The 24751-nt window shown below is 34.4% G+C and overlaps 1 protein-coding gene across 1 annotated transcript in view; it reads left to right on the top strand.

Moving 5' to 3' along the window:
- Nucleotides 1–24751, top strand: part of SLF1 (SMC5-SMC6 complex localization factor 1) — a 60885-nt gene that overhangs the window by 14010 nt on the left and 22124 nt on the right. The window contains exons 5-13 of the mRNA XM_082458031.1: nucleotides 1423–1585; nucleotides 7877–8020; nucleotides 14300–14446; nucleotides 15301–15441; nucleotides 16660–16782; nucleotides 18448–18501; nucleotides 19500–19658; nucleotides 20476–20639; nucleotides 24447–24578. Of these exons, the coding sequence (XP_082314157.1) occupies nucleotides 1423–1585; nucleotides 7877–8020; nucleotides 14300–14446; nucleotides 15301–15441; nucleotides 16660–16782; nucleotides 18448–18501; nucleotides 19500–19658; nucleotides 20476–20639; nucleotides 24447–24578 (1227 nt within the window). The remainder of the gene's footprint in view (nucleotides 1–1422; nucleotides 1586–7876; nucleotides 8021–14299; nucleotides 14447–15300; nucleotides 15442–16659; nucleotides 16783–18447; nucleotides 18502–19499; nucleotides 19659–20475; nucleotides 20640–24446; nucleotides 24579–24751) is intronic.

Genomic DNA, 24751 nt, shown 5'->3' with positions numbered 1-24751 from the left:
TTGTGGGCAGGGTCTTGGGTAAGAGACTTTCTAGCATCTCCCCGAGCATTAGGTCTCTGCTTTGTATTAGTGCAGGAACCTAGGCCCAAGTGGCATTCCTGCCCCTTCTCCAGGGACAGGTGGCTTTTGCTTCTATCCTTTATCCCATCTTTTTTGGGCTGCACAGCAGGAAGTTTTCCTACCCCTTTCCCAAAGGCAGATGAGTTTTACTTCCGCTCTTACAACAAAAGCAGTGCATCTTTTCCTGGATTCTGAAATAGAAGACTTTCTTACTTTACCCAAATGACTTAAGGCTTTTGCTTCATATGAGAAATGGATCCAGGGAAGTGGGCCTGGTTTTACATCTGTCTCTTGTTGGCAGGCAGTCCCCACTGACCCACCTTCGCTACCAATGGGGTTCCTGCTGTTACCTGCCCCTAATCTTTTTCGTGAATACTTAATAGATGCTGGTGGCAAAGAGCTTGCAACTGAGGGGGGGCCTTCCATGTGTCAGAGACTCTCAGTTATTCTAAACTGTCATGCTGCCTACACTTGGCCTTTAAATTTATTAAGATTTTACCTGATTCTTGCCTGCATTTATGGTGGCTGCTTCTCTCCGGTGCTCTGGCTAAAGTGAAATAGTTTGGGTATCCAATCTCTTCACAAAGGTGCTTATCACTCTTTTGGAAATTCAATTTCTTGGTTGGCTTATTATCTCAGTTCTCTGATGGGGTCATGAAAAGTTATGATTTTGTGGATTATTTGGCTTTTTTCTTATTCTCAGGTTGTAGTAGTGTTCTCTCTTGGCTTTCTAAATCCTAAGCAGTAACGAATTTTCATGAAACTTTTGGGTGTGTGTGTGCTTGTGTGTCTGTGTCTGTGTGTCTTCTGAGCCTAAATGTAAAATGTATTTCTTAATGTAAATCAAAGTTAAACTTTTTCAAAAGCTAATTTTTTAGAAGAAGTTTGGCAACTTTAGTTCTATTTTTTTGTGGTCCAGAATGATTTCCTTGGAGGTATGTTGTCTTCTGAGGTAAATACTTTCTTAGAATTCTTGCATTGTTTTTTTTGGCTTATTGAGGTGACTTTTCCTTAGGAAATAAACTTAGTATTCTATTTTTTTTTATTACACCTCCACCCCCACTCCCCGTTGCTTTCCCCCCTTGTAAACTTAGTATTCTTGATTCTTAAAAACTTTTCCCATATCAAGAAATGGATAAGTAGAGGGAATAGCATGATTTCTTAAACACATCTGTTCTGAACAACTTAAAATTTAGGAAATCATTGCAATAGTTATTCTCCGTGGCACTCAAATAGACCAAAGGAATTAATTCCTTTCAGAAAGTTCTGCTCCTACTCCTAGGAAGTAATTGATTTAGATAATTTGACTAAACATACTTTCTTTTTAATATACTTTTCTATACTGTTTACATTTTCATTTAGAGTTTTGGAGGCTGGAAAAGCAAATGTTTTTTTACCAAAAAATTCGCCAAGTGAAATAACTCATGTGATTGCCAGTAATGCGAGAATCAAGGCTGAACAAGAAAAAGATAACTTTAAGGCTCCATTTTATCCAATTCAGTATCTAGGAGATTTTCTTTTAGAGGTAAGTAAAAAACAAACAAACAAAAAATTAGTAAACTTTTTTTTTTTAAGATTCCATTGAAGCTTTTTTAAAATTTTTTATTTATTTATTTATTTATTTATTTATTTATTTATTTATTTATGGCTGTGTTGGGTCTTCGTTTCTGTGCGAGGGCTTTCTCCAGTTGTGGCAAGTGGGGGCCACTCTTCATCGCGGTGTGCGGGCCTCTCATTATCGCAGCCTCTCTTGTTGCGGAGCACAGGCTCCAGCCGCACAGGCTCAGTAATTGTGGCTCACGGGCCTAGTTGCTCTGCGGCATGTGGGATCCTCCCAGACCAGGGCTCGAACCCGTGTCCTCTGCATTGGCAGGCAGATTCTCAACCACCGCGCCTCCAGGGAAGCCCCAGTAAACATTTTTAAATGTTTATTTTATAAAATATTGATACAGTGAAATATAAAAATCAAATTATGTTCTGAGTTTTGAAAATGCGATTAGAATTAAAATGACATTTTTAAGACAGTTGCTCTCAATTATTTAAATATTTGAAAAGAACTTGCTTATTAAATTTAAAATTTGTCTTATTTTGAGTCTCTACTTTTGTTTTCAGTGCTTTGGTGATGTTTATTACAAAATAATTTTAAGCATTTTAAACCAGAGTATAAGTAAAACAGCAGTGGGCTATAGGTATCATATGAGAATTCTTCGGTTATTTTCCCATTGGAAAAGAGGGAGCTGTTTCTAAGAATTTAGAAATATTTTCCTGTCCTCTTCCTCCACCTACATCTCACTTGGTGCACATACCACTCCTTAAGTAGTTTGAATGGAAATAACCCTAGAAGAATTGTCCTCTTCCTCCACCTACATCTCACTTGGTGCACATACCACTCCTTAAGTAGTTTGAATGGAAATAACCCTAGAAGAATTGCTTTAAAAGTAAGCAAAGAAGAATTTTTAAGAAGGGTCACTCAAGGTGGAAGAGAACCTGCAGTGCGTCTAAAAACTGAACCTTGGTCTTCTAGGAAACCTTAGCTCCTTCTTCAGTGTTTCCCATCTCGATAGATACTATACAACCTTTTGCCTAATAATTTATGTTAGAAATCTGGGAATCACCCTTGAAACCTTCCTTTCCTTTATTCCCCACATCTTGTCAATTACCAAATTCTATTGATTTTATTTCAAATACTTCTTGAATAAACTGCTTCTCTTCTGTATTAACATCATATTGAGTTCATCCTCTTTGCCCTGTGCTGCTGGAAGCAACTCCTTATTATTCTCCCTATTGTTCTACTTCTTTACTTTTGCTAATTTCCTAGTAACTTACTTTTCTTTCTCTAGTCCATTCAGCTTCATCCAGAAGTAACATCTAAAATGCTCTTTCTAAAATAGTTCTGATGCTGTCTCTCTCCTACTTAAAACTGTCCAGTGGCTTCCCATTGCCCTTAGGATAAAGTTGTAAACCTCTAATACAGCTTTAAGTTAGCATGAGGTTCCTGTCACTCCTACCTTTGCAACTATAGCCTGCTCTACTTTTTCCTATGCTCACTATACTATAACACAACTGCCTTCTCCCAGTTTCTTAAACAGGCTAGGCTACTTCCTACCTCACTGTCTTCTGAAAAGCTATTTTCTCTTCCTAAAATGGTCCTTTCCGCTATTCTCTCACTCCCTATGCCTGCCTACTTCCTGCTTATTCAGTTTGCAGTTATAATGCTGCCTCTTCAAGGAAGCCTCCCTGACCCCTTATTAAAATAGTTAGGTTCACCTCTAATGTGTTCTGATATCACTATTTTGCTTTATAGTACTCATCACAGTTGTAATTAATTAATTGGCTGATTACTTGGTTAATGTCTTTTTCCCCACCTAAACCAAAAGCACTGTGTCATCAAGGATGATGTCTATCTTTTCCATAGTTATATCTGAATCATCTTGCATAAAGCCTAGCACATGAGTAGTTCTCATTTTATATTTGTTAGATTAGTAGAGAAATTATGAACAACCCTTGAGTATTCCAAGAGTAGATGTAATATATCATTCTATAATTACCTTTCCCGACTGAGTAGTGGCAGTGTGGATTGGAAATTTGACCTTAGTTCAGAGGATGGATATGCTTGGACTATGGATAATCTCATTGTCCTTGACAGTGATTGGTCTAGGAATGGGCATGTCAACCAGTTCTGATTCATGGGACATGAAGAGAGGTATGTAAGAGCTTCTGGGAAGTTTCTTTCTCATTCTGAAAAGAGCCTCTGGCAGCCTGGCATCTGCTAGATGTAAACATGGAAAAATGAAACGAAACCTTAATTACTACTGGCAGCCATTCTTTGACCATGAGGAGAAGTAGCCTTAGGTTGAAACCAATCTTGTAGACAGCAAAGTGTAGAGACAGAATGTAGACTCTTGTAGAGATACTTGAGTTGCTGGATTAATCAACCCTGAAACCTGACTTAGCAATGGATCATATTGCCATTCTGTGAGGTAACAATTTCCATATTGTTTACATTAGTTTGAATTGGTTTTCTGTTACTTGCAGCCTAAAGCATCCTATCTGATCTACCTAACTGAACAGTTTAAAGGTAGTATTAACTCTAAACAGAATGAAAACCATTCTTAACTAAATTAGAAAAAGTATCTGAATTTCCCTTTCTCTGTGGAAAGAAATGAACAAAATGTAATATGTATTATGCTTTCTCCATAATCGTATTTTACAGTAATCTGACACAATCAGATTCAGCTGCTGAAGTACTAGAGGGCATTAGTATATCAAGCAAAAATAATAGACCATCTCTAACTTATATTTGTTTTTAGAATACATTGTTTTATAAGCTCTAGATTAGACAGCTAAGAGTTAGTTCATAACCATTCATTCTAAATAAGGGAGGCATTTTGTCATCCCTTCTGAGGATAAGATAGTTAACTTCATTTTGATGTCTTGCTTTTCTTCTACCTCTTTGGCATAGAATATAATACATTCCTCATTAGATGGATTCTGAAGTGTCCTCTAAAAAGAGTTGCCATATAAAATGACTGAGTCAAAAGTAACAATTGAGCAATTGTTTAAAAAATAGTTGTGGGGCTTCCCTGGTGGCGCAGTGGTTGGGAGTCTGCCTGCCAGTGCGGGGGACACGGGTTCGAGCCCTGGTCTGGGAGGATCCCACATGCCGCGGAGCAACTGGGCCCGTGAGCCACAACTGCTGAGCCTGCGCGTCTGGAGCCTGTGCTCCGCAACAAGAGAGGCCGCGACAGTGAGAGGCCTGCGCACCGCGATGAAGAGTGGCCCCCACTTGCCGCAACTGGAGAGAGCCCTCGCACAGAAGCGAAGACCCAACACAGCCATAGGTAAATAAATAAATAATAATTTAAAAAAAAAAAAAAAAAAAAAATAATAGTTGTGTTTAACCTACTTAACTTTTTGGAAAGCCACTTAGTAACAGAATCAGGAATTATTTAGTCCAGGTTTATAGATACTTGCTGAAGACTTTTGGTGTACCAGGCATTATGCTATGCACTATAGAAAATGAATAAGACCACCTGCCAGACTTCAAAAACAAAATGTGGTGAAAACAGAATGTGGAAACTGGTAATTACAGTTTAGTGTGTATTGTGCATTGGTAAAATCATGTGCAAGGTATAGAAATACAGAAGAGCAAGTGACTAATGTATCTAAATTGTTTGGCCCAAGGAAGATGTCACAAAAAGGAGAGAATACTTAGGAATACTCAAAACTTCTTTTGATTATCTGTCCAAGAAATAAAATGATCCACAGAAAAGTCTTATGGAAATATAGTAGTAATTGAAAAAACATACACTTTTTGTTCCAGATCAACTAATTGTTGACCTAGATTTGTAACTTATTACTTCTTTAACCATAGGGAAGTCATTTATTCTGTGACCGAATTTCTTCCTTTGCATGTAGAAGATAATACTTACCTTACATTGGTTGTTATACAACTGTTACTCTAAGCCATTATTTATTGAGTGATTACTGTGTGTCAGGCACTATGCTAAGCACTTTACACACTTAATCTTATTTTAAACCTTACGTTCCTGTGTGGTATGCACTATGGCCTCATTTTACAGTTAGTGAAATGATGTATAATCAAATTTAATAATTTTCCCATGATCTCACAACTATCGTATGTCAGACCAAAAATTTAAGACCAAGCACTCAAAAAATTTTAAGGCTGCTCTCCTCGAGTTTCCCTTTACTTTTCTCATTTTGAGTATTATTAGGTTTCCTTGATAACAGGAAGGTCTCTTTCTGGGTAGTTAAAAATACTTAATGCTGTAGAGATTACCATATGCTAGTAGTCAGTCTAGTTAAGAACCATGTAGAACACTCTGGGAATTCCCTAGTGGTCCAATGGTTAAGACTTGGCGCTTCCACTGCAGGGGGCCCGGGTTCGATCCCTGGTTGGGGAACTAAGATCCCACAAGCCACGCAGTGCGGCCCCCCAAAAAAAAAGAACCATGTAGAGTACTCAAAAGATGCTTGTTCTAATTACTTGACCTCTCTGGCTCTCCATCCAGTCTTGTGAATTCATTCAAGTTGTGTGGCAAATGCCATGGCTGAATCAAGGAATAAGACCTGAGACCAAAGCATATCCATACCTATTTTAAGACAGAAAACAAAGTCAAATATGTGAATCAGAAGCCAGGGCAACTATCATTTCCACACTGTGCTGCCCTATCTTAGGTAATAGAATAATTTACTGAATTAGTAGGCTTTTGGTCATCTGTTTGTAACATAGCATTATACTATATAAGGGAGATTAGACATGGCGCTCTTTTCCTAGATCATATAGGAGACAAACAACTAACACAATGCCTAGTGTATTGTTGGCACTAAAATTTTATAAAATAAGGAATAAGTAATGAATATTTACAGATAAATAATGCCCATGTCTTTCATAAGAGTAGCTGGTTGGAGAGAGTGTGGCTTGGAGACAATTATATGTTGATCATTTGTTTAGTGCTATAGAAAATAGATTATTTTTAAAAATTTTCCAAATGTCATGGTTTATCACGTTGTGATTTTTAATTATTTAACTTAAATAGGGTACTTGAATCATACATTCTAATTCACAGATCAGTATATAGCATCTTAATACTCAGAATTAGAAAACAGTGTGTTCTTCCCTAGTTGCTAATGATAATGGTATGTTCTTTTGCATATGTATTCTGGAAACTATATGGGATTAATTCATCCTGTATTTTAGACATTTCTTGCTGATCTAAGCCTGAGGATTTATCCTCTTTGTCAACCATGTGAAATTTGAAGCCAGAAACTCAGTTTATCCCCATTAAAGTTGTCCTTAATAGAAATTGTACATTCAGAGTAATACTTTCTTTGATTCCAGGAATAAGACAGAAGAAAAGTCTTCATTTTTCATGGTTTTCAATTTCACTTTTCTGAGTAACTGAAGAAATTTAATCAGCTACTCTCAGGGATTGTTGTCTGGTTGCAAGATTGCAGGCTGCTAAAGGGCCCTCACATCCATATAGGAAGCCCAGTACAAGTGAAAGGGAACCAAAGATCACACCATAGGCCTTAACCACATTTCAGCTATATCATGATTGTTCCCTAGGAGGACAATGATTCTCCAGTCTCTTTGTGTAAAGATGGTGAATCTCTGAATACTCTTGCATAACAAGTACTTGAATTCATCTTTACTCTCAATTCTTTATCTTACTAAACTTCAAGAATTTTATGTATAAGTACATATGCAACTATATTTTAAATTATTATTGGTAGGTAGTTAAAAATTCAGTTTGGATTTCTTAGCAAGAGAAATAAATGTGTTTGAGATAGAGTTAGGTGAAGGTAATTGCTTACTAATGTTCAAGTAAAATAAGAGCTGTGAATTCAACTATTAGCCTATTTTCTTCTCTGTATGATAGATGTGCAAATAAGAAGTCTTACTAGTAAAAAGCTGAAAAATAATCTGAGAAATCATGTATAATCAGAAAATGTTGAAGTAGATTGTAACTTTAACTTGGTAAGGGACTAGATAAAATAGTTTGGTTCATGATTATTCATAAAAAGGGTTGCTTGTTACTAGACCAACAGAGCATTAGCTTTTCTTGAGATACATTATTATTATTTTATTATTTGGGACCTTTGTTGTAATGATTTTTTTCCCTTCAGGGAACTTACTAGTGTTTAATAACCTTTGATTTAGAAGAGTGCATTCTTGTACCTACTTGTTTGACTACCAAAATATTTTGCAATTATAAAGTTGGATACCATAAAGAGTACATAATGTTGAAATCATACTTAATTGATTGCCTAAACCATTTTTACATACATACAGAAAGAAATTCAGAATGATGAAGATTCCCAAACCAGTTCTGTTTGGAATAACCATAGCAATCAAGAAAAAAACAAAGATTTCAGGAAAGATATGGGATTTCTTGAAATGAAAGGTGCCTTAAAAGAGATGATGTGCAGAACCCAGGTAACACTTTATACTCTAAAAAAATCTTACGTTTCTGATTTTTCTTACAAAATTTGTGAAAGGCATTATTTGGTGGAAATAATGATTTTGGAATCACAGAGCTGGTATTTGAACCCAGCTCTGATTTACAGTCTATAATTTGAACGTATTGGGATATTGTCCATGTTTCTATTTTGAGGCTCTTATTGAAATAATATATATGTGCATATGGAGAGTCACAGTTCCTAATACATAGTGTGTTCTCAACACATGGTAATTACTTAAAACAACTCAGTATGTTGAATGTAACATGTGTCTTACAAAGGATTCATCAATATATGTATTCATATTCATGGTCTAAATTCAAGTATTTTACTGCATATAGATCAAGTTTTTTTAAATGGCACAAGTGAATTCCAGTTTGATTAAATATGGAAAACAAAAAAACATGAAGGGCTCTGAACTTGGAGCAATGAAAAGTACGTTAAGAAAGCATATATGTGGCTCTCAACTAAAATTTTTCAGTTAGTAGGAGCAACCAAAAAAGACATTATTAGTTCTACCCTAGAAGACCTGATGTTCAGTTATGTTCAGTTTCATACTGTTTTTATAAAAGAGACTCTAATTGGTTTACCAAATCATTAGCCTACTAATTATTATTACTTAGTCTAAACTAAAATATTTTTAAATGTGATTAGAAAGAAATTAAAATTTGTTTTTACTGCATCTGTCAAATTTTACAAAGAGAATTCTAGGAACAATTTGGAACTTCTTCGACTGAGCAGTACCTTACAAAATCACATATGGAGAGTGTAAATAAAACTTTCTAAGAGATTAAAATATTTTTGCGATCTTCTCTAGCTTTTTCAAAATACAGTTGATATTTATGTGACTTAGATGATTTTCTATGATTAACTACATGTACATGATCTTAATAAGAGGCTTTTGAGTTCATATGTCTGTTGAAATATGCATTATAAGCCACAGTATAACATTTTTTACATATAGAAAGGATGTAAAATAATGGAGTTATTAAATAAATTTAGTTTTATTTAACATGAAAAAAATGGAGATTTTATGAACGATAGGGAAATTATTAAAATACCTCTGTAAACATCTTGAGTTTTAGAACTCAAGAGGTTGTGTATAAAATGCTTCAATCAAAAGACAGAGTAGCTGAATGCATACAAAAACAAAACCCATATATATGCTGCCAAAAAGAGACTCACTTCAGATTAATGACATACACAGACAAAGTGAGGGGATGGAAAAAGATATTCCATGCAAATTGAAATCAAAAGAAAGCCAGCATAGCAACAGTTACATCACACAAAATAGATTTTAAAGATTGTTGGGCTTCCCTGGTGGCGCAGTGGTTGAGAATCTGCCTGCCAATGCAGGGGACACGGGTTCAAGCCCTGGTCTGGGACGATCCCACATGCTGCAGAGCAAATGGGCCCGTGAGCCACAACTACTGAGCCTGTGCATCTGGAGCCTGTGCTCCGCAACAAGAGGCCGCGACAGTGAGAGGCCCGCGCACCACGATGAAGAGTGGACCCCGCTTGCCGCAACTAGAGAAAGCCCTCACACAGAAACGAAGACCCAACACACCCAAAAATAAATAAATAAATAAATAAATTTAAAGTATGTGCCGAAAAAACAAAAGATTGTTATGAGATAAAGGAGGACATTATATAATGATCAAGGGATCAATCCAAGAAGAAGATATAACAATTGTAAATGTATATGCACCCAAACATAGGACCACCTAAGTACATAAAGCAAATATTAACAAACAAAAGGGAGAAACATAGGACCACCTAAATACATAAAGCAAATATTAACAAACAAAAGGGAGAAACATAGGACCGCCTAAATACATAAAGCAAATATTAACAAACAAAAGGGAGAACTTGACAGTAATATCAATACAATAATAGTAGGGGACTTTAACACCCCACCTACATCAACAGAAAGATCATCCAGACAGAAAATCAATATGGAAACACTAGCTTTAAATAACACATTAAACCAAATGGACTTAGTAGATATGTGTATATAGAGCATTTTGTCAAAAGGCAGCAGAATACACATTCTTTTCAAGTGCACATTAAATATCCTCCAGGCTAGGCCACAAAACAAATGTCAGTAAATTTAAGAAAATTGAAATCTTATCTGGCAACTTTTCCAACCACAATGCTATGAGACTAGAAATCAACTACAAGAATAAAATTCAAAAAACACAAACACATGGATGCTAAAAAATGCTACTAAACAATCAGTGACTCACTGAAGAAAGCAAAGAGGAAATTGAAAAAATACCTGGAGACAGATGGAAAACAAAAGCATGGTGATCTAAAATCAGTAGAAGGCAGCAAAATACATTCTAAGAGGGAAGTTTATAGCAATACAAGCTTACCTCAGGACACAAGAAAAATCTCAAATAAAAAACCTGACCTTACACCTAAAGGAACTAGAAAAAGAAGAACAAACAAACCCAAAGTTAGTAGAAGGAATGAAATCATGAAGATCAGAGCAGAAATAAATGAAATACAAACTTAAAAAACAATAGAAAAGCTCAATGAAACTAAAAGCTACTTCTTTGAAAAGATAAACAAAATTGATAAACCTTTAGCTGGACTCATCAAGAAAAAAAGAGGGCCCAAATCAATAAAATTGGAAATGAAAAAGACAACTGACACCACAGAAATACAGAAGATCATAAGAGACTACTACGAACAGCTATATGCCAATAAAATGGACAACCCAGAAGAAATGAACAAATACCTAGAAATGTACAATCTACCAAGACTGAGCCAGGAAGAAATAGAAAATGTGAACAGACCAATTACCAGTAATGAAACTGAGTCAGTAATTAAAAATCTCCCAACAAACAAAAGTCCAGGGCCAGATAGCTTCACAGGTGAATGCTACCAAAATACTCCAGAGAAATTTAAAAAAAAAAAGAATTATTTGTAACGTATTGCATATACCTATGCTTATATTAACCACTTAAAAAAAAAAAAAAAAACTTCAGAGAATTGCTGAGGAAGGAATGCTTCCAAACTCATTCTATGAGGCCAGCATCACCCTGTTACCAAAACCAGACAATGGTATCACAAAAAAAGAAAATTACAGGCTAATATCACTAATGAACATAGATGCAAAAATCCTCAATAAAATATTAACAAACTGAATCCAACAGTACATTAAAAGGATCATATGCCATGATCAAGTGGGATTTATCCCAGAGTTGCAAGGATTTTTCAATACCAGGAATCAATCAGTGTGATACAACACATTAACAAATTGAAGAATAAAAAGCATATGATCATCTTGATAGGTACAGAAAAAGCTTCAACATCCATTTATGTTAAAAACTCTGTAGAAAGTGGGCATAAAGGGAACATACCTCAACGTAATAAAGGCCACATATGACCAACCCACAGCTAACATCATATTCAATGGGAAAAAGCTGAAAGCATTTCCTCTAAGATCAGGAACAAAACAAGGATGCCTACCCTCACTACTTTTATTTAACACAGTATTGGAAGTCCTAACCATGGCAATCAGAGAAGAAAAAGAAATAAAAGGAATCCAAATTGAAAAGAAAGATGTAAAATTCTAACTGTTTGCAGATGACATGATACTATACATAGAATATCCTAAAGATGTCATCAGCAAACTGCTAGAGCTCAGTAATGAATTCTGTAAAGTTGCAGAATACAAAATTAATATACAGAAATCTGCTTGTCTATGCACTAACAAACTATCAGAAAGAGAAATTAAGGAAACAATCCCATTTACCATTGCATCAAAAAGAAGAAAATACCTGGGAGTAAACCTACCTAAGGAGGTAAAAGACCAATGCTCAGAAAACTGTAAGACACTGATGAAAGAAATTGAAGCCAACACAAAAAAATAGGACGATATCCCATGTTCATGGATTGGAAGAATTAATATTGTTAAAAATGACCATACTAACCAAGGCAATCTACAGATTCAGTGCCATCCCTATCAAAATACCAAGGGCATTTTTCACAGAAGTAGAACAAATAATTTTGAAATTTGAATGGAAACACAAAAGAGCCCGATAGCCAAAACACTCTTGAGAAAGAAGAACAGAGCCAGAGGAATCATGCTCCCTGACTTCGGACGATACTACATCCGACTATACTACAAAGCTACAGTAATCAAAACAGTATGGTACTGGCACAAAAACAGACACATAGATCATTGGAACAGAGTAAAGAGCCCAGAAGTAAGTCCACACAGTTATGCTCAATGAATCTACAACAAAGGAGGCAAGAATATGGAATGGTGAAAAGACAGTCTCTTCAACAAGTGATGCTGGAAAGACTGGACAGTTAAATATAAAACAATAAGATAAGAACATTTCCTCACATTATGTCCAAAAATAAACTCAAAATATATAAAAGACTTAAATGTAAGCCCTAAAACCATAAAACTCCCAGAAGAGAATATAGGCATAACACTCTTTGACATAAATTGTCACAGTATTTTTTTTGAATCTGTATCCTAAAGCCCAGGAAATAAAAGTAAAAATAAATAAATGATACCTGATTAGACTTAAAAGCTTTCACAAAACAAAGTAAACCATTGACAAAATGAAAAGACAGCCTACTGAATGAGAGAATATATTTGCTAATGATATGACCAATAAGGGGTTAATAGCCAAAATAAATAAACAGGTCATGCATCTCAACACCAAAGAAACAACCCAATTAAAAAATGGGCAGAAGACCTGAAAAGACATTTTTCTAAAGAAGGCATACAGATGGCCAGCAGGTGTATGAAAAGATGCTTAACATCGTTAATCATCAGAGAAATGCAAATTAAATCCACAATGAGATATCACTTCACATCTGTCAGAATGGCTATCACGGAAAAAACCACAAATAAATATTGGTGAGGATGTAGAGAAAACGGAACCCTCGTACACTGTTGATGGGAGTATAAATTGGTGCACCCACTGTGGAAAATAGTATGGCAGTTTCTAAAAAAAAAACTAAAAGCAGAACTACCATATGACCCAGCAGTTTCATTCCTGGGTACATATCAGAAAAAAAGGAAAACACTAGTTTCAAAATATCCAAGCATACCAGTGTTTATAGCAGCATTATTTACAATTGCCATGATATGGAAGCAACCTAAGTGTCCATCAACAAATGAATGGATAAAGAAGAAGGGAGATCTGTATATCTGTATAGACATATAGATATAGTGGAATACTACTCAGCCATAAAAAATGAAATTTTGCCATTTGCAACAACATGGATGGACTTGGAGGTATTATACTAAGTGGAATAAGTCAAGCAGAGAAAGACAAATACTGTATGATATAATTTATATGTGGAATCTAAAAAATAAAACCACTGAATATTACAAAATTAAAATGGACTCACAGATATGGAGAACAAACTAGTGGTTACCAGTGGGGAGAGGGAATAGCTGGGAGGGGGCAACCTAGGGGTAGCGGACTAAGAGGTATAAACTATTAGGCATAAAATAAATAAGCTACAAGGATATGTTGTACAACACAGGAAATATAGCCAGTATTTTATAATAACTATAAGTTGAGTATAACCTTTAAAAATTGTGCATCACTACATTGTATACCTGTAACTTATATAATATGGTACATCAACTATATCTAAATTAAAAAAAAAAGTAAAAAGAATACATCTGTAAACATCTTGAGTTCCTTTTAGAACTCAGGAGAATGTATATCAAATTCAGGTCACAATTTCTATTTTTTTAAATAAATTTCTTAGTGTAAAGAATAAACAATATGGGTTGCAATACTTCTTATCCGTTTTAATGTTATTATACATTTTTCCTATACAAAGATTTTCTGAGATGTTTCATTTGATATGCCTAATGGCAAGACTATTTGATGTAGAGCCTAAATTATTTTCACAAACATTTGGAAAAAATAAAAGAAAATAATGAAGATAACCAAATCTCTTTTGACTAATCATGACAAATTTTTTAAAAGGCAGAGATTCCAAGAAAGAGTAAGAAAAGTAACAAAATACCTAAATTAAATGTGTTTGTAAACACAGTATAAACTTTAAGAACTAAAAATCTTTATTTTTCTTTTTTATCTTAGTATAACTAAAATGTAATATAATTCATAATGCTCTTTATTATACTTAATCTCATGTGTATGTTTCATAAAGCCTACGTTCCTGAGTTTTTTTTGTTGTGACTTGCATTGGTTGTGTTGAGGCTATGGCTAATCTATAGTCTAACTAAAGTATTTTTATAAACATGCAGAAAGAAGTGAAAAATCATGATGAAGATGTTAATGTTCATTCTATTTTAACTGAACATCACAGAAAAGAAAAATACAGAGATTCTAGTAAAGATTTGAAATTTGTTAAAATGAGAAATGCCTTAGGAAGGCATACATATGGAAATCAGGTAAGACCTTCCAAATTAAAAGTAATTTATTTATATTTTACACTCTTTTCTACTAATGCCAGTTATGAAGTTGTTTCTTTTGAATTATGTATACATTATATGTGTTTATAAAGCATTTGTGTATAATTTTTGAAAGAGTACAAAAATGAGTGCTATGTACCTACCAGCTAGGTTAAGAAATAGAACATTCCCAGCTTTTTAAGATTCTGCTGTGTCATTTCCAAACTGCATCCCTTTTTCTTCCTCTTACCCATGATAGGTAACCTCTGTTTTGGAATTTGTTTTAATATTTTCTTGTTTTTCATTATAGTTTTACCACCTACATATGTATCCCTACCAATACATTGTTTAGTTTTGCCTCTTAATGAACTTTTCTAGTTTGTGGTATTTATAATCTGTGACTTACTTTTTTGTGGGTGTATATGTTTCATTGTTTCACAGTTATACCTTTTATCCATTTTACTATTGATAAATATTTTGGTTTCTTTTTATTGGTTTGTTTTTGATGGATTGATTGGTTTTTGTAACTGTGAGCATTTCTGCCATGAATAGTATGAACCTTTTCTTACATTACTTTTGGTGCACATGTTCAAGACTTCCTCTAGCTTAGGATATATCCCTAAGAGAATTCTGGGTTATAAGGACTGTGCATGTTCAAGTCTACTAGATAATGAACAACTGTTTTCCAAAATATTTTACTAATGTATACCCACTCCAACAGTGAATGAGATTTCGTATTGTATGTAACTTTTTTTTAATGTGTTATAAGTCAGACTCGTCTTGAATTTATGTGGATTTTGTAACATATATCATTCATGTTTAGATTTGTTTAATTGTGGTCTAAATATGTTTAGAAGGAAATTAGGAAAGAGGATGAAGATATTCAAAGGAATTATACTTTGAGGAAAAAACGCAAAAAAGAGAAAGAAAGAGATTCCAGGACGGACAATGAACATGACAAAAGTACCTTAAGAAAGCACGTTTATAGAGATCAGGTAAAACTTTGTAAGCTAAGCTGATAAAAACAAAAAACAGTTTTAATTTCTTTTGGCTCTTCCCTAATATCACCTACACATATAATCTGATTTTTGTGATTGCTTGCTGTGTTAAATATAACCTGTACATCTTATGAAAAGAATCTTCTTGATTTGATCTGGTGTAATATTCATAATTAATGTTATAATTAGCTTTGGTTCACAATGAAAATATTTTTACATGTGTACAGAAAGAATTTGAGTTAATCAGGATATTCAAATATATTTTATTTTGCCTGACTAAAACAAAAAAGAAAAGAAACCTTCTGACAAAAGAGGCTAGGGCTTCCCTGGTGGCGCAGTGGTTGAGAGTCTGCCTGCCAATGCAGGGGACACGGGTTCGAGCCCTGGTCTGGGAAGATCCCACATGCCGCGGAGCAACTAGGCCCGTGAGCCACAACTACTGAGCCTGCGCGTCTAGAGCCTGTGCTCTGCAACAACAGAGGCCACGATAGTGAGAGGCCCGCGCATCGCGATGAAGAGTGGCCCCCGCTTGCCACAACTAGAGAAAGCCCTCGCACAGAAACGAAGACCCACACAGCCAAAAATAAATAAATAAATAAATTAAAAAAAAAAAATCATTAAAAAAAAAAAAAAAGAGGCTAAAATTCTTAAAATGAAAAATACATGTGTATGTAGTTTGGCTAATACATTCTAATCTAAATAATCTAAATTTTAGTTTTTTATCTTGCTCTTCCCTGGTATAGTACAGACCATTATTAATAAGATAGCTTGTCTTTTAAACAGGATCCTTCTTGAGTTAATTTTTCTAGAGTATAACTATATTTTACAGTATAGACAGCATGTTTATATGTATTCAGAGGGATCTTCAGAAGAATGATAAAGATAAATAATCATTTTTTGTGGGAACATGGCAACCAAAAAAAAAAAAAAAAACAAGGAAGAGAGAGAGAGGTTCCAGGAAAGATTTGGAACAGGTTAAAGTAAAAAGTACTTAAAGTGCACATGTAAATATCAGGTAAAACTTTGCAATTAAAACATTTGGTTTTTAATTTTTTAAATTTCATTCTGTAATCTTTATATAGTATAATTGTAAGGATCTTTGCTGTGGTTAACACTGCATGAATGTGTTCTTGTGTTATGTTGTCCATTGTGATACTTAGCATTTGTGTTGACACTCTTTAGTACATTGTCTAAAGTACTTTTTTGTGTATACAGAAAGAAATGAAGAATTCTGTTTTTGCTGATCATGCCAAAGAATCAAAAACCAAGGATATCAGGACAGATGTAGATATTGCTGACATAAAAAATGCCTTAAGGAAACACATATACAGAGCTCAGGTAGAACTTGACGTACTAAAAATTTTGTATAGTTTTCTCTCATTCTGTAGTGTAACCAATGTATAATAATAGTAATAATAATAATAATGAGTCATTATGTTTAATATGTCTTAAAATAATTTTCTTAGTTCATTAATTTTTGTTAATAGTAATTATTGTATGTGGACATTTAGTAAATTGCTGAATTCTCTGCCATTTATACCTCAGTGATACTACGGCTAAGTTATGTGTTTTCCAAACTGCTGTAACTTTTTGCTTGTTAACCTGCTATTGGAGAATGAGGGCTGCAGGATCCCCGTTTCTGTTGTCCTCGTTCAGCCTCAGTCTGAGAAAAGCTTTGAGGCTTCCTGAGTTTTGGGGAAGGGCTTTTTCAGTGTTCTTGCCCTGCCCCAAGTAATAGGGGATGATCTGGGATCACCATCTCTTCCTGCCCCTCTCTGGGGGTAAAGGATTTTTTTCCTATTTCCTTATCCAGCAGGTTATGGGTTTGCATGTGTGCCCTGAGGGTAACCACATTTGCTGCCCTTCCCACAGCAGCCGCTGTTCAAGTCTCGGCCTCTACCACTAGGGAGACTTTCTTTAGTCTCCCACCCTGTCTCTTTTCATTTGCGTGAGCCCTCAATGAGGTCCGTGGAGAAGATCATGCCATTGAGTGCAAACTCTCCGCATTTTGTTGATTCCCAGGGGTTCCGTTTTCTCATGCTGGCCCACACTTGGCCTTTAGTAAGTGGTGAAAAATTTAAGCTGAAATCTTCTTACCCACTGTAGTGGAGTCCTCCTCTTCCTGCTAAACTCTCTCAGATAAATCGGTGCTCATGTCCCATGTCCTTGGAGACTCCTGTCTTTCTTCATATCTCTGTTTAGTTTGTTGCACTAAGACCTCTGCTGTCGTAAGGGTTCAGGTGAAGTTATCATTTCATAGATTTTACATTTTTATTGTTTGTAATGTGGGAAGGCCTCTCTTTTCAGCTTTCTGTATCCTAAGTGGAAGCCAAGCCTCTATCATTGTTTTAATTTGTATTTCTTCTGTTAGCAGCAAGGTTGAGCATATTTTATGCCTTCACTTGCCATTTGTGTATTTCTTCCTCTGCCAACCGCTTGTTGGTACTCTTCTCTATTTTTTCAGTAGGTTGTTTTATACCACTGCTTCTAGAACTCTTTATATAATCAGGATATTATCTCTTTTTATGTTTGCAAATATTTTTCCAGTATAATCTTTTAAACAAATACAAACTTACAGGTATTTTACAGTAGAGGAAGATTTTACATGTGATTATATACAAAACATGACTACATTTTTTCTCCTATGGAGTTTTATACAAAAGTCCATAGCAGCATTTTATAAATGCTCTCTCCATTTATATTTCTAATTATTAAAATACTAAGGACAATGGACCTCTTCAGGTCTTTAAAGTAAATATGACTTTACCTTTTACATTATTTTAATTTAGAAGGGGAAAGTAGAGACTGTTCATACTCATGAGAGTGCCATTACCCTAAAATGATGGAGGTCCCTAGTTAAACATGAGAATCAGATCAATTATATCTATTAATGTCTTCCTGAATCTGTTTTGTAAGTTTGGCCAAGGTTTTATGCTTTGTAAGCTGAACTGTATTTTTTGACCTAAAAATGTTTAATTTTAATTAATGGTTTCTGTTTTGTAGGCTATAAGATACAGCTGCATTAGAATAGATAAACAACCAGTATACAATGTTGAGGTAAGAAATTTGGAGTAGGGTGCTAATGGGGGCAAAAAGAAGCTTTATGTTTTATTATTAGTTGTTTTGATATAAAGGTATGTGTTGTCAGCAAGACAAAGCTTCTTATCAAATTTGAAGTGTAGTTTCTCTAATCAGAAGTGAAAAAGAAAAATAGTATTCTATCAAAGCTCCAAAAAAAATTCTATACAGTAATAAAAATTGATAAGAAGAATTAAAAACTTACCTTGTGCTCATCACAGGTGAGTTATGTATCCCTATTCATACATTTCATAGGTTTCATAATTACTACTTCTAGATTAAATTTTCAGTGTAATATTTATGAGTATATTATTTTCTTTATATCATTATTCATTCCTTTACAATTGATTGTTTTAGTCCATGAGTCTTTCAGAGTATTCTTGATTCTCAACTAGGTCAAAGGAGTCACTTTTATTGTTAAAAATATTTTGACCAAGGGGGCTGTATTTTGTGGAACTCTTAGAGTTTTATTAATGTGCATCTTCAGAGTAATTTTATGGTACTATAGCAGTTGTCACTTTTTACAAATATTGATTCTGCTTGATGACATCTTAATATATGTAGTATATGTTAATAGACATAGTTTGCTTATAAGTTTAAAAGAACACCAAAAAGTAATTTTGCATCTAAATTAAAACTATGTGTGGTTGTACCTCCAACTGAAGTCTCATTATGAGCCCGACTTTGCAAATGCCTTTTAAAGTTTCCTTTTAGAGGTAGTGTTTCCTCTTACTATTCAAGGCGACAGAGAATAATAAATAAAACAATAATGTATATGTTTTGCAGTGCAATTTTATTGTTGTAAAACACATTCATACAAATCATTCTTTTGGACCCACATAACAACCTAGTGAAGTAGTGAGGGCAGGGATTGTTCATTTTACAGGTTAGGAAATTCAGGCTCCTTGCTGATTCAAAATTTCATCTCAGAATTTTCCCCTTCTTTTCTTTGAGTCATAGAATCTTTCCTTTCTTAGGTTAAAAATGCTGAATTTCCCAGAGGTGTATTAAATTTAATTGAAAGCCTCATAGAAGGACAGTTTTTTAAAGAAGCAATTGAGGAACTTTCCTCTTTGCAATCACATTATATCCCTCCTGTTTGCCTTCTTCACGCTCTTCTAGAGAACATTCTACAGGTAAGAGCAGTCTTATGGGTTTTATAGTCTTTCAAAGAATGTTAAACTATGAACACTTTCTCAGTTTTTGTAAGTTTATAGTTTATTTTCTCTCTCCATTATTTCTTTTCCTCATTTAATAATAAATGCAGTACCTATTTATTACCATTTCTTTTCTGTTTTTAAACTCTATACTAGGTATTACTCTGAGTGTTAACTTAATATTTTCTCAGAATTTTTTTCTGTGGCAGTAAAGTATCTAATGTAAAAATCAAATTATAAGGATCTAGAATGTCATTTAGTAAATTACTCATTTAGTACATTGGTAATGATTTTTATTCATAGTATATGTAGACACTGAACTTACTCCTTGTTCCTATTGTGAAAACCAATAGGAACAGCTTTTCAAAGGTAGATTTCTAGTCATATTCTTAATCGAGGTGACAATTTGAAGAAACAACAGGTTTAAAGCTATGTCAGACTAATGTTGGTGATAAGTCAGAATGTTACATGTAAAGTTTCTTCAGTTCATTTCAGGTCACATTTGGGAACTCTTTTAATCACACTATAATCATGAGAAGTAAAATGGACATTTGATATAGATTAGTCCCAATAGCTAGGATTATCTAATATGTAGATACATATTTAGAGTGTGCCTCTCTCTCAGTTGCAATATTTAATTAGCTAAACATCATGCTTCCATCTGTTCTCCTTTGTCCAAACACGTATTTTTGCCAAGAAAGTTAGGTCTGGGTATTATAGTTTTAAACTAAATTAGCTGGTAAAACTGTACTTTTAGCTATTGTGTTTTATTTGTTTGTTTATTTTTAAATAATAGGATAACATAGATACGTTTTCTGGTCGATACTTTCATATATTGTCAGCTCTTCTTCACCTTCACCCTCCTTGGAAGTCCCCAGCCATGTCAAGATATTACTTAGAGTTGTTTCAGTGTCCAACTTGTATGAAAGGGGCATGGTCTCTAATAGAAGTGCTTATCAGGTAAGGAATTTCACATGTTGAGGATGTTAAGTTTCATATAGTCAGGGTTCTGCTATGTATTTTTTAGATACTGATAAAAGAAGTACATTTCTTTTTAAAAAAAATTTTTGTGTGTGTGTAATGTTTGTGTGTTGTATTTATTGCAAAGGCCAAGTCTAAATTGGTCATGTTTGTCAATCATTTTATTAAAAAAAATTGTTGAATAAATATGTGAAATGGACTCACAGGAATGCCAAATCATTATTTGTTTTTATTTTATTTTTTAACAAAATAAGTTTGCATATTTTAAAAATTAAGAAAATGAATTTATTGGATATGAATATCATCAAATTTTGGTCATCAACAGTATAAACATTTGTAACTGTATACAATATCTGTTTTAGTGTTTCTGTTATATTTTTTCAGCTAGAAATTTGAATTTTGAAACTGAACTTAATGTTTCCTAAATATGTCATCTCTTTCATGCCTCTGCACATGCTGTCATCTGCCTAGATCCTTCCTTTGTCTTCCATATGTTAATCTCTTCAGAAATCCCTCCTATTTCTGCTTCTTTCTCTCAAACAGAAGTAATCATTTTTCTATGTCTTCTCTGATAGCTCTCTGTATCTGATAACCTTCCTTTGTCTCGTAGTACTTTATTTTTATCCAAATGTTCAGTTTTAGGGGGGTCCATAATAGTAAGAGAAAGGATACTTGACTAGCCAGGCAAAAGCTAGATCTGTGGTTACCTCTTTGAGATCATAGGGATTTACCTGCCTTCTTGGTTGTGTTATATTTGAAGGAAACTAATCAGCTAGCTATCATGCATTTATTTATTCTTCAAAAAATGTTACTGAGTAGTTACTGGGAGCCAGGCATTGTGCTATGTTTCAGGGGTAAAAAGATTAAATAACAGTTCCCACACTTTTGAAGGTATAAACACCATTCTAACACAGTACTGTCCCAGCATAGGTGTAGGATGTGAGGATATATGGTTTACATATTTGCCATTCTTCCTAATTTACAAATCTGTTTCTTCCTTCGCTGTCATCACCTTTATTTAAAAAGCCTTCATTGCTTCTTATGTAAACTGTTGGCAATATCCACTTTATTGATCTTGATCCTACTTTTTCCCTTTATCTTCCAAAGTACACCAGTATGCTCTTTCCACAGTGGTCTTTTCATTTCCCAGATAAAAGTCCTTCATTAACACACATATCACCTGTAGAAAACATTTTAAATTCCTTAGCAAAACATGTAAGACCCTTCATGGTTTAGCCCTATGTATGTCTCCATTCTTCATCATTTTCCCAGGCGTGCCCAATGACTGAACTATTTTCATTTCTTATCCCTTTGCTCTTATGTTTTCTCTGCCTATATAAACCTCCATTCTTGCCACCCTATAAATACCTGGCCTCTCCTAATTATCCTTTAAAATGCAAGTCAAATGCCACTTCCTATCTCTTGCCCTTTCCTTTAAGTTTTTCACTTAAATCAGCCTCTGACTTTTTTTATTATTATTGTGGTAACATTGGTTTGTAACATTATATTTGTTGCATGTGTACAACATTATATTTCTATTTCTGTATACCTACAGTGTGCTCACCAGCAAAAATTGAGTTTCCATTTGTCACCATACAGTTGATCCCCTTCTCTCCACCCACCCCTCTACCCCTTCCCCTCTGGTAACCACTACTCTATTCATATCTGTGTTTGTTTTGGTTTGGTCTGGTTTGCTCAATTATTTTGGTCATTTGTTTGTTTGTTTTTTATATCCCACATAAGAGTGAAATCATAGGGTATATGTCTTTCTCAGTCTGACTTGTTTCACTTAACATAATACTCTCAAGATCTATCCATGTTGTCACAAATGGCACGATTTCTTTCTTTTTTATGTCTGAATAGTATTCCTTTGTGTGTGTGTGTGTGTGTGTGTGTGTGTGTGTGTATCACATTTTGATTTATTCATTTGTTGATGGGCACTTAAGATTGTTTCCATATTTTGGCTAGTGTAAATAATGCTGCAATAAACAGAAGAGTGCGTATATCTTTTCAAATTAGTGTTTTCATATTCTTGGATAAATGCCCAGAAGTGGGATAGCTGGATCTTATGGTAGTACTGCTCTTAATTTTTTGAGGGATCTCCATACTGGTTTCCATAGTGGCTACACCAGTTTACATTCCCACCAACAGTGTATGCAGCCTCCGACTTTCAGAAGAGTAGATTCTCAGTGTTAAACATCTCCCTCCTCAGTGCTTATAATGTCTGGAACATAATAAGTGCTTAATAAATGTTTGGATGAATTAATTGATGCTACAGGAAATGGAATTCAGGCAGCTTAAAAGTAGACTTTTTAATAAACAGATACCCAGGTTTAATTACAAAATAATTGGGTCTGTTGGGAATCTCGGGGAAGGTTCCCAGGAAAGTGGTAGGAATACAGATGAGCTGGGTGATACTCGTCTACTTCTGAGTGTATTTTTGTTTTTATAAATTTATTTATTTATTTATTTTTGGCTGCATTGGGTCTTCGTTGATGCGCACGGGCTTTTCTCTTGTTGCGGCGAGCGGGGGCTTCTCTTGTTGCAGAGCACAGGCTCTAGGCACGCGGGCTTCAGGAGTTGTGGCACATGAGCTCAGCAGTTCTGGCTCGTGGGCTCTAGAGCGCTGGCTCAGTAGTTGTGGCACATGGGCTTAGTTGCTCTGCAGCATGTGCAATCTTCCCAGGCCAGGGCTCAAACTCGTGTTCCCTGCATCGGCAGGCGGATTCTTAACCACTGCGCCACCAGGGAAGTCCCTGAGTGTATTTTTGAAATATTTCATAATGTGTGTTTTTAGAAAAAGAGAAAAGATACTATGGTATCCATCTCTGGCAGTTTTCAGATAGACTAAATAACTATATGGTCAAGGAGGATCTTTTAGAGCAGATTTGAGTATTAAATGGAGTGTTACATTTAATAGCTGTCAAGGGCCCCCCTAATCTGAGAGTGTGGTATTCAAAATAGATGGGGAAGATGGAGACAGAGGTACAGAGTTATAAGTACATTGTTGGTATAATTGATAATGAAGTTGGAAGAAAATTGTAATAAATGTTGTTGCCTGGACTATCTCTCTTAGTCCTGTAGTTCTGAGTAATTTTATGTTCTCTTTTAAAAAATACTATAGAACTGTGCTGTCCAACCCCATAGCCACTAGCTACATGTGACTATATTTAAATTTAATTAAGATTAAATAATTAAAAATTCAACACCTCAGTTTTGCACAAGCCACATTTCAGGTGTTCACTAGAACATATCCATCATCATGGAAAGTTCTGTTGGATAGGACTGCTGCAGAAGACAGAAAGAAAATAAATACTGAATTTTTAAAACTCTAAAAAAAATAGCTCTAAATGACCTTCATTTTACTAAATAATGAAAAAGAAAATAATTTTGAGTAAGAGGAGGATTATAGAGAGTATTATAAATTGAAAGTGTAACTGGTCATCTGAATCAAAAGGGTTTAATGAAATTCATAGTTTTTTTTCTTTTTCAGTGAAATAAAGAATACAAGGGGAGAGTACCAGATGGTTGTTAAACATTACAATCATTGAAAAATAGAGAAATTAGATTTCTATTATTAGAAAATTAACTGTCATGGGATATTTGACAGGGTTTAATTTTTAAAGAAAGAAAATACTAATAAAATTTTGTTGAATTTGCTTTATATTTTGTTGGAGCAAGCTTTATTAAAATTCCAATGTTTTTCTGAAAAAAGAAATACTTTGCTCACAAATTACTCAATGAGTTGTTGCATGTTATATAGATTGTTGGGTTCATGTTTTCCAGGTCTTGCCTTTTCAGTGAAAGTTTTTGTCATCAAATTTCAGAAAATATTATTGGTTCTAAGGTGCTCCACCTGACACTGCTCAAATTTTTCTTTAATTTAGTTGAAAGTGAAGTCCGACATCTGAGTCAAAAGTAAGTTTTAATCACCAAAAAACATTTTTTCTGTATATTGTCTTATGTACCATTTTTCTAATTATTTATCTACATATTTCTAAAAAAACCACCTTGTTTTCTAGTTTCAAGTATATAGATTTATTTTAAAAACATATGTCTAGATTCAGTCCTTCAGTAGCTGTAAAGGTTTG

Source organism: Balaenoptera physalus (genome assembly GCF_965194825.1).
Source record: "Balaenoptera physalus genome assembly, chromosome: 3".
Classification (NCBI taxonomy): Eukaryota; Metazoa; Chordata; class Mammalia; order Artiodactyla; family Balaenopteridae; genus Balaenoptera; species Balaenoptera physalus.
The sequence above is the reverse complement of the archived record's forward strand: the minus strand, read 5'-3'. Positions and strand labels throughout refer to the sequence as shown.